The 11,341-nt window shown below is 36.6% G+C and overlaps 1 protein-coding gene across 1 annotated transcript in view; it reads left to right on the top strand.

The window, feature by feature from the left end:
- Nucleotides 1-11,341, top strand: part of eif2ak3 (eukaryotic translation initiation factor 2-alpha kinase 3) — a 31,185-nt gene that overhangs the window by 6,939 nt on the left and 12,905 nt on the right. The window contains exon 2 of the mRNA XM_016464231.1: nucleotides 3,534-3,663. Coding sequence (XP_016319717.1) covers nucleotides 3,534-3,663 — 130 coding nt within the window. The remainder of the gene's footprint in view (nucleotides 1-3,533; nucleotides 3,664-11,341) is intronic.

The following is an 11,341-nucleotide window of genomic DNA, read 5'->3' as shown; positions in this document are numbered from 1 at the left end:
AATATATATATAAACACACCTGTCTCACCATGGTGCTAAAATAAATAACCAAACAAGAAAGGATATGATGTGGCTGTTTTCATGCTATAGCCTTATGTTATTCAAACCTTTATGTATCGTATATTGTATGTATTTTTTTTCTTCTGCAGTGCACAAAAGGAGATATTAGAGCATCAATGTTAATTTTTAAGTCAATAACTTACATTTCAGTCTGTTCCTCTACTAAAGCTTTCATGCAGGTTCAGAAGATCTAAGGTGCGGTCGCATTAACGAAAACTTTTTGGGCAAAGAAGGTCTATTGTCGCAGTGCATGAAGCACGGCTTATCCAGAAGTCACTTCCAAACCAAGCAGCTTTATAATGGTCAACTTCACACATTTGAAGCTCTACAAACTTAAATCCGATGTGGAATCCATGTGAGGACGCATTCCCAATTCCTATTGAGATGACTGCGTTTTGTCTGCAGAATTTCACCCTACAAATGTAAATTTGACGGCACCCTTAGAAAAAAAGTGTATGGATGTTTCTTTTTGGAACTTGATGAAAACTCGTCAGTCCCTATGAAAAATAGCAGCCTGGACATTTTTTGAAACGTCTGCTTTTGGGTTCCACTGAAAAAAGATTGGGTTTGAAAGGGACAGTGAAAATTGTTTTAAATTTCTGAGTGAACTTTTGCTTGAATCACATTGTTGTTTGCTTAATTGCCGTATCCGGTTTCTGCATGTCATCCATGCTGAACAATTGTGTCTGCACAAAGTACTTTACTATACTATGTTAACTCGCCATGAATTCTGCGGCTTCTCCGCAGGGGTGTGCCTCTGTTTTCACAACTTGGCCACGTGCTCCCCATGCCCCTATTGTGCGCGTGTGTGTTTTGCAGTGGTACTTGCTAACTCACACTTGGCTGATAAGAGCTGCTCGCTGTGGCGTGGTTACAGTGGGCTTTTTATGTCCATTGGCTGGTGTTTTTTAAAGGAGTGGTTTCTGATTGAAAGTGCAGAAACGCGTCTAAGCCCTGATTGGCTGAGGGAAGAGGAAAGCCTCGTGTGATTGGACCAAACCCCTCAGATACCCTAGTTTTTTTTTTTTCTTCCATGCAGCCTGTTTACATCAGGTCTGAGTTGAGAATCTCTTGACTTCCTCTGAGAGCGAGACGAGATAGTAAGTGAGAGCGAGAGGGAGGGATCACAGGTGTGTGTGGACGTGCACTTGTTTGTGTGTAAAGTGCTAAGTGTGTTAAACAGCATGACAAGAATAATGTTGAGAGAGGCAAAAGGGTGAGTGTCATTTGTGAGTGTTCAGGCACACTTTTAAAAGGCTTTAAGATAAAGTGAAGCTGCTTTAACAGTTTACATGCAGACATTTGTGTTGTTGAAAAACTTTTTGAATTTCCTTAAAAATAGTAGAGCATATATATTGACATTTGCTATAAAATTTATATTATATATGTGCTTTTGTATTCAACACCATTACTTTGCCCTGCTGATGGTCATGGATTATATGCCAGATGAGTAAAAAAAATCATGTGACTGAGACAAATAGTAAAGAAACAATGTAGAAAATTGCAAGTGCAGTAAAATGCAATAAAATACAAAAAAGTAAATAAAAGTGAACCTATATTAAAATGAAGAGGAAAGTAAAATGTAAAATGCACAAATTACAAAAACACAATGTGAACTAGAGAGTACAGGAGTATGAGTTTAGTTTTAGTGTACTAGGCCTACATTATCACAAAATTACTTAAATAAATTTTGTGTGCATTTACTTTAATTACATCTCATGGCACTTTTTTATGCTGTTTGTTATAATATAATCTACACAATTGAATTGGTGTCAGACAAACTGTTTAATTTTTTTCAATTTAGTTTTGCAATTTTTCTCAAGTGTTTTTTCTTCTTCTTCTGTTTTAGTCCCTTGTACTCCTTTTTATTTTTTTATTTTATTGCTGAGGTTAAACAGCCTGTGGAATACACTTACTCTTTGATCTCATCCAGAAAATGGGATTTGTTATTCTTCCTTTATTATCTCTCTCTCTCTCTCTCTCTCTCTCTCTCTCTCTCTCTCATAGTCTCTTAGTTTTTTTTCTTTTCTTTCCCTCAATCAATCTTTTGGCTGGGCGGGACCTGTGTAGTGTCCTCATTCATTCTCACAATGCCCACTGCTTAGCAACAACCAATCAGCCCTCACATTTTTGGAGGGGCCGTCCAGCCAATCAGGAGTGCTGTGCTATAACATTTTCTGCTCTTCAATCCTATTGGAGAATGAGAACAAATGGTGTTGGCCCAGAGCATTGGGATGAGCAGAACTGAAGTGCCCTTAAATTCTGACCTCATCAGTGTTGATGTCTGGATTGATGTGCTAACTCTCTTTAGACTTGATCAAAGCGACTCCCTCGCTCTTAGTCCTGCTCTCTACCCTGCAGGTGCGTTTGCCACTGTCCATTAAAAAGTTCCCTGGCACTTTAGCCATGAAGTGTCCTGTGTAGACTTCAGTTCTTGTTAGCTTTTATCGCATACTACAAAAGAACAAAAAGTTTGTGATAGTTTGGTGTGCACACAGTTTAATCTCCCAGTTCTCTTGGCCAATTGTAGACGTTATAGACTTTAAGAGTTTATGGGTCAAATCGCCCTTGTAATAAATCCAAAACTATCTGCCTTAACAGATGATAAGATAACACTAGTTTAGGGACCAACTCTCACTATTAACTAGTTGCTTATTAGCGTGCTTATTCTTAACATATTGGCTGTTTATTAGTGCTTATTAAGTACATATTATGCATGACCATATTCTACATCCGTAATCCTACCCAATACCTGAATTTAACAACTACCTTGATAACTATTAATAAGCAAATTAGGAGTTTGAGGCAAAAGTCGTAGTTAATAGTTTGTTAATCATGAGAATTGGACCTAGATGGATAAAGAATTACTACTTTCAATGATTTTACAATATTCTTGATTAGATTACAATATCGTGTAAAATAAGTTATTTATTTATCCATATTTTGGCATTATATTGGCTATTGGCCACCCTACACCTAAAATATTGCCAGTGATATAAGAACTTGAAGATTTATTATTATTATTATTATTATTTCTTTTGACAATTCTTTTGGTGCTGAGAACTTTACTACCTACTTCAGTATGTAGGTATCCACAATATATAATGTAGGCTAACCATACATTAATAAAACCACTAAAATAAAAACACTAATAATTTAATACCACTGTTAAATGTCATTTGAGCAAATTTCAAAATGAACATCAATTTTATTTCATACTGTATAGCTGTAGGGTCTCACAGTATATACACAATTATTTAATTTGTATTTTAAATTTATTTAGACAAAATAGTATTTTAATATTGGCCATGTATTGTTATTAGGCATTATTTATATTGGATATAATTCATATACATCCTATAATCTCTATGTCAAACAAACTTGAAGATGAAGGGAAATGTCTAGTGTGCAATATAGAGTGATGGAAGCCCTTGTCACTTTATGTGAACCTGTGTGTTTCATGCGTTTGACAGGGCTCTGGTGATCATCAGCACACTTGATGGGAGAATCGCCGCTCTGGATCCTCTAAACCAGGGACGCAAGCAGTGGGACCTGGACGTGGGCTCAGGATCTCTTGTGTCCTCTAGCCTCAGCAAACCAGAGGTACTGAACACATTTTCTCACAACCTTTAAAATACACAAGCTAATGCTTAATGACCAGCTGTGTTCTGGTTAGAAGTATTAAACACTTTCTTGGACTATTTTGCATTGTGATTCAACATAAGAAGGTTTTCTCCCCAAACATGCACACTGCACATGTTTGTCTGTTGTTCATAAGAGTTTGAGTAAGTGTGTGTCAGTGTGTGTGTGTGTGTGTGTGTGTGGGAAAAGGTGATGTTTGTTTGAACCTCTTTACCCCAGAAGAGAATGAGACATTGCCCAAAGGAAATTGAATCTGAAACAAGTTGCACACACACACACACAGACACACACACACACACACACACACACACACACACACATAGATCACAGACTCATACTCTCTAGAGACTGAAGACTAGCCTGGAGGAAGAGCGTTTGGCAGGGATGCGCTTGTGCGTCTGTGCACACAATGCACACATTTACACAAACTCACTGACAAAACATTGACGCTACACTAACAGGCTTCTTCTAATTTTATTTTTGTACATTGTTACACATTTGTTTGATCCATGCTAAGAATTGGTGGTCATGATCTGTTTTTACTGTTATTACCCCTTCCATCTGTATGTGTGTGTGTATATATATATATATATATATATATATATAGCTTAATGAGTATGTGTGTGAGTGATAGTGTTTACCCCCTGTCTGGTTTGGTGGTAACCTGAAATGCCTGGCTGCTGTGGGTCTTCATTGGCTGAAATCTTCCTCTCCCCTCCCCTTTTACCTCTGGCTGCCTAGCAACCAGCCATTCTGATTGGCTTAGGCGGTGCCTTGCAAGGCATTCTGCTCGGTGATTAGAGCAGTCTGCCCCCTTCTGATTGGCCCTCGCCATGGCGCCAGTAGAAAGCAGTCACCTATAGCATGCCTCAACAGTAGGAGAGAGGCCAGCAGTAAACAGCATTGTCTGCAGAAACACGCTGTCCCAACACGAGGGGGAGGTGGGATGGAGGGAAAGAAAGAAAGAAAGAAAGAAAGATGAGAGGAATAAGGGAAAGAGAGATGAGGGGTGGAGAGGGATACCACTGACAGTGTGGTGTGAGTCATGCTGAGAGGATTGAAGAATGAGGTAATGCCTTATGTGTGGGATGATGTCATCCATAAGAATGCCCCCCCCCCAAACAAACACAAGCACCCCCTCTCATCTATTAGTCTTTAGAGTGAACAGTTGTAATTAAGGCACATTAATCCAATGAGCTGAAAATCCGGTATGTCTGCACACTATTCAATGCGCAAGGCCTTTTGTTTGTTTGATTGCAGCAACAAAGGGAATAGGGCTGCACGATTATGACAAAAATCATAATTGTCGATTATTCCCTTGAAATTGTAATTGATTATTAATTACGATTATCACAATTTACACTGATTGATGTTTATACCATTGTTTGAAGCAACTTGTCATTTTTTATATTAAAATAAACAAGCTGAAAACACTCGGTAAAACTTTTTTGCTTTTTTATAGTATTAAGCCTCAAATGTCAACTATAGCCTGCAATGGATTGCTTTCTTCTTTAAATAAAAAAAAGTACAAAAATGTGCATGGTATTATAATGTTATTCTAAAATTAACATTAAAACAATTGAAAAACCCTTACAATAACTTGTAGAAAAAAAAAACACATCTTGCACACAAAATAACATAAGTGGACTTTGAACGATTACGTAATTGTGGCATCCGTAATTGTAATCGCGATTAGGAATTCGATTAATTGTTCAGCCCTAAAAGGGAATCATTTAATGTGATTCACAGAATAAAGGTATTGACACACTGCCAGGCTTGTGCTGTAGACAAAGTTCATGAAGTCATTTGAATCTCTGAAAACCATGCCCAGGTAACATTTCACACCAAAACAAAAGGGAAAAAAAGGAAATTAGGTTACAGCCTATTTTACAATGTCCTTGTTAAAGTGTAACATTACGTACAGACTCATTTTAATAAAGGGATAGTTCACCCAAAAATGAAAATTCAGTCATTAATTACCCTCATGTCGTTCCAAATCTGTAATACCTCCATTCATCTTCAAGGCACAAATTAAGATATTTTTGATGAAATACAAGAGCTTTCTTACCCTCCATAGACGGCAACGCAACTACCATGTTCAAGGCACAGAAAGGTAGTAAGGACATCGTTAAAATAGTCCATGTGACATGATGGTTCAACCCTAATTTTATGAAGCTACAAGAATGTTTTTTGTGTGCAAAGAAAACAAAAATGATTTCCTTGTTAAACTATTTCTTCTCTTGTTCTCTTGGTTGAACCACTGATGGCACAAGTTCTATTTTAGCAATGTCCTTACTACCTTTCTGGGTCTTGAACGTTTCAGTTGCGTTGCTGTCTATGCAGGGTCAAAAAGCATTTGTGTTCCGAAGATGAACAGAGGTCTTACGGGTTTGGAACGACATGAGAGTGAGTAATTAATGGCAGAATTTTTATTTTTGGGTGAGCTACCCCTTTAACTACATATTACTTACTATAGGGTTAGGGTTAAGATAAGGGTTTTGTTTACAATGATTACAATGATTTTTGTAATTTAAATATAAGTAGGCAGTGCACAATAAGCACAAATTTCTTATTTTCCTGTTATTCCACTGGGCTGTTCAATGCTTGATTCTAATTGGTTGACAAATGCTTTACAGTGGGCACTGGGCAGTTATCTTTCAGTAAGTGCACAGCTGTGAAGTAGGTTATGGTCTTTTGGGCACATGACAGTTTTAAATTCACCAAATTATTTCAGCTATTTAAAAGGCCATTCAAAGACATTGACCAAACAAATGCAACATCAAAGCCGCACAGACCCATTTCTCTCTCTCTCTCTTTTCTTATTTTCCTGTTATTCCACTGGGCTGTTCAATGCTTGATTCTAATTGGTTGACAAATGCTTTACAGTGGGCACTGGGCAGTTATCTTTCAGTAAGTGCACAGCTGTGAAGTAGGTTATGGTCTTTTGGGCACATGACAGTTTTAAATTCACCAAATTATTTCAGCTATTTAAAAGGCCATTCAAAGACATTGACCAAACAAATGCAACATCAAAGCCGCACAGACCCATTTCTCTCTCTCTCTCTCTCTCTCTCTCTCTCTCTCTCTCTCTCTCTCTCTCTCTAACTGCTTATCAATGGCTCAAGTCCCTGTTATTAGTTCTGTTTTTGAGAAATCTGTTTTTTTTGGCAATGGATGGGACGAATAAGAAAGCAGTTCTACATACACTTCTTAAAGACAGAAAAATGCATGAATGTCTTGAAACAAAACTTCTGAAAATGTCTTTACTCGAGGTGTGGTAAGTAACCATGGTTTTAGCAGAATAATTGACAACAGGCCGATGAATTATTAAAAAATGATGCACACCCAAGGTGTAACGGCCACTCCGCTTTGCGTTATTGCTGCATTACCACCTTGGGAATGCATTATTTTTAATAATTCAGTTGGCCTGTTTTGTTTTTTTTTGCTTTATATTACAATGGTAAGCATGCAATTATATTAAAAACGTTCTTCATGTTTTGTTTTGTTTTGTTTTGTAGGTAAAATGTAACTTATTTCTTTAAATTTTGTGGGAAAATATGACCCTGACACGTTCTTGACAGATTTTGTGAGATTTTCCTCAACACGCAGTTCTTTGAAGAACTCATTTGCAGTCATTTTGGTGCTGCTCTTCTGCTTTCTTTTTTGGTATATGTCAGTGATGTCAACTTCTTAAGAGAGATGGCACTCCACTGATATCTTGAATATCTCATCTGCCGTGAAAAAAGGCAAAAGAGCATCAGCGCTTTTACAATAGTGCTGCTTAGTCCTAAAACCCAGAAGAATATTGGCATTTTCCATCAGCTATTTTTAGAATAAAGGTTTTTGATTTATGAGTAAATAAGGTCTGTCAGACCGTTCTCATGAGAAAACTTAACTATTTTAATAGTTGGTGATTTCATATGAATTTGTACAATTATATTTGATCGAAAGCATGAAGGTCCACCCCTAAACCTAAATCTCAATTAGGGATGCCTTTTTCACCTCCGATATCGATTCCGATACCTAGGGTTCGGTATTGGCCGATACCGATCCGATACCAGTGAAGTTTTTTTCCCTCATTTAAATAAATGTAGAATTTATATATCTCTGTGTGTGGAACTGATAATCATTCTTTCACAATCTACTAGATACAGACTACTTCATTATAAAGAAAAATAAATAAACAAATATGAAAAAATATAGGCCTATGTATATTTATAATCTATGACAAAAATGTATCATAAACTAGGTTAGTGGATAATTCGGCAGCAAAAGTTATTCTAGAAAAATCAGTGCACAATCATTTTAGAAATCCAGACATTTAGTAAAAAAAAAATATTTTGTGGGAACAAATAAAAGTGTTGCACTAAATATGGTAAAATGTTACACATTGCTATTTGTATTATTATAAAATCCATTCATTAAAAACATTCATGAATGTATTTATATATAAGTATATACTATAAAATTAAAATACATTTCTTTTAAATGTATAGCATATTTTTTAATAAGGCAACAACATATGATAGATACGATAGGACAAAACAAATACAGTGCAGCACGAACTGTTTTTATACAGTCTATGAGCACAAACCGCGTACAATGTGCGCATCCGGTGTGCAGAATGATGCGCTTGAAGCAACATGGGCGTCACAGCCTGACGCCGTGTTGCTTCAAGTGCATCATTCTGCGCACATTGTAAGCGCTCAGTATTAAAAACTGCAAAGCACAAAGGGAAGAGAAATTGATGCATAGTGTATTATATCTGTGCAACAGTTATTGAGCCTTTCTTTTAACAGTTTTAAATTTCAGTTACTGTGCACGTTAAAAACAATTTATAGTCTTTTCTACGCCCGTGTTTTGTTCTCACAGACACCCGGTAGCAAGTAACAAAATAACATTAAACTCCGGCAAGAAGATAAAGTCCTTTTTGCAAAATCATAGACATGTATTTACAAATCAAGTATAATGGGAACACAGAATGATCTTGGAGAGAGCTTTACCGAGCTGACTGCTGTAACCGAACGCGACCAGGGTTTAAAGGCTGAACGAATGACTGACAGCCACAGCGGAGAAAAGAGTTTGTGTGAACTTTAATGTAAGGACCTAAATATTCATATGTAGCTCACATTAAGCTATCCTATGGCTTCAGAAGTAACACAGAATAATTAGCACAATGGGGGAAAAAAAAAATCTCAGATTTGGATCGGCTCTCTCTGATCCAAACATGAGATACCCGATTCGAGAAAAATGGCACTATCGGAGCCGATACCCGATATGAATATCGGATCGGCGCATCCCTAATCTCAATGGGGCAAAAGCAGATCGTACAAAACACACAAATGAGATCCTAGAAATACATCAACTTGGCAAAATGTAAAACAGTTACAAATTGTCAGGAGAGTGTGCTTAACATCATGTGAATAGACTTTCACGCTTTTCTCTACAACATGCTTAACCACAGGCCTTAATATACTTCCAAATTGGATCATTCTGAAACCCATATATTCCAGGTTGGCCTATAAATTGATGTCAAAACTATATTACGTTAAGTAAACTGTAAATGTTTTGGGTTGTTGTTTTTCTTGATAGCATGTCTTCTGTAGACCTAAGTGTGTTTATTTGATTTTAAACTGTATGTAGGGTGCACTAAAGTGATTTTTGTGCCAGGAAAAGTGTGAAATTATATGTTGTGTTTGTGTGCGACTATATGTGTGTGGGAGACAGAGAGATTACCTCCAAACAGGAAAGGGAGAGGGGATTGCGCCTAGCTTGATGTAATGCTATGTGTCAGACTCAGTGGAGCGCTATCATCTGTGGGAGGTCATTGAGTACAGAGGGATATCCTGCCTACATAGACACACTTCATACTCAAACCTGCTGTGATCCCGTAAGACAATGGCCAGACTGCCTTTGGCTAAATCGCTCAAATTGAATATGTCAAACAAGATTCCAGAAGTCATTGCCCACAGCTGAACTAAGTATTTGATTCATGTTGGGCTGCCTACAGGCTTCAGTCTGATATCATGCCCATATGTTCCCTATTCTTTAATGAAAATTATGGCAAACTAGGAATGATCAAATTTAAAGGAAAGCCAGTGATTGCTGCTCAGTGTGTTCCAGTCACTGATCTATAATAGAGAATAACTGAGGAAATGTAAGCATTATTATTAGTAACTTACAATGTTTCTATTCAATTGTTATTATGTTAAATACAAATTCAGTCATATTAAAAACATTAGGCTACTTTTAGCCATATGTTGGAGTTGGTTCACTTTCCAGCAATGAAACTAAAAGTAAATAAATAAATTAGCATGATAATATGGTGTATCGGCGATCTCACAGGCTGATGATAGGACGATATAACAATTGAGCATATCGCCCAACACTAATTAAATAACAGAATCTTTGATTTAACTATTGAGGCCCATCAAAACTACAGGCTCTGGGGCATTTTAAATGAAACGCACAAGAAGTTGATGCCAGATTTGCCACTGAAGTGCAGAAAAGAGATGTGTCAAGCCAGAATATCCCCCGTCAGAGAAAGCATTTTCAATACCAGGCTACCAGCTTGGTCCTTCAGTCCTCCCTGGCATCCAGTGCATGAAAAAATAGATGTGTGCCATGTGTCTTTTTACTGAAGCTTCACATTTGTTTAAATACCAGAGCACACTGTCATGCGATACTGTAGAGGTTAAATTACACACTTCGTAAAAATCAGTCGACCTTTTACATTTGCAGCTTGTAGTTAAGAGGTTTAAAAGCTGGACTTCCTTTCATGCAAGCCATAAAACCTCCTTGTTGTGTAATAAAAATTAATTCTCTGAAAAGTCATTTAATTTCATGCTCTTCAAGACTTTGGGAGCCTCCTTTTTTGGACACTGGAAATTATTATAATTTTTTTAATGAATGTAAAATAGCATAGTATATTAAAAATAAAGCTATATTAATAACTTTTAATCAGTTGTGAATGTATGATGAAGTCAGTTCCTCTCAAGTTCACAAGAATGTCCTAGCAGAGTAATCACAGGTGTAGTTCATTAAATTAGCTACTGTCCACTATTTTCTTTCTTTTTTTTGTGGAATGATTTGCTTAAAGTCTGTTTAACTTTCTTTAAAATAAATGTATTATAAAATAAAATAAATGTGAAATAAATGTAGTTTTCAAAAAAGGTTTTAACCAATGCACATGAAATACAGATTTAGATTTTTATGTATAACTTTTATTTTTTTTTTTAATATATAAATTTGTGTAAATAATTATCATTTTAATACATTATTATATTGAGACAAAGCAATCAATTTTTTGCTTGCGTACTAGTTTTTAAATAGATTTTATGTAGCTGACACTGTAGATTTCCAGAAGCGCTCTGTTACAGCTAATGGCATTAATGAAGTTCTGGACAGCAGCTGGGGTTAAATTCATGCTCTTCTAATTGATTGGCTTTAATTGTCCATTGATTCAGGATGTAGTTGGGCTGAGGATGATTGAAGTCTCACCCAACGTCAAGATCCTGTAGAGCTGGAGATCACACAAATAGATCACATGATGGATTAACTCAATGTAGCACAGTGATGAGTCATCATTGCAACACACACACACACACACACACACACACACACACACACACACACACAC

This window comes from Sinocyclocheilus anshuiensis, unplaced genomic scaffold (genome assembly GCF_001515605.1).
Source record: "Sinocyclocheilus anshuiensis isolate Anshui unplaced genomic scaffold, SAMN03320099.WGS_v1.1 scaffold3245, whole genome shotgun sequence".
NCBI lineage: Eukaryota > Metazoa > Chordata > Actinopteri > Cypriniformes > Cyprinidae > Sinocyclocheilus > Sinocyclocheilus anshuiensis.
Note: the sequence above shows the minus strand (reverse complement) of the source record. Positions and strands in the feature narration are given on the sequence as shown.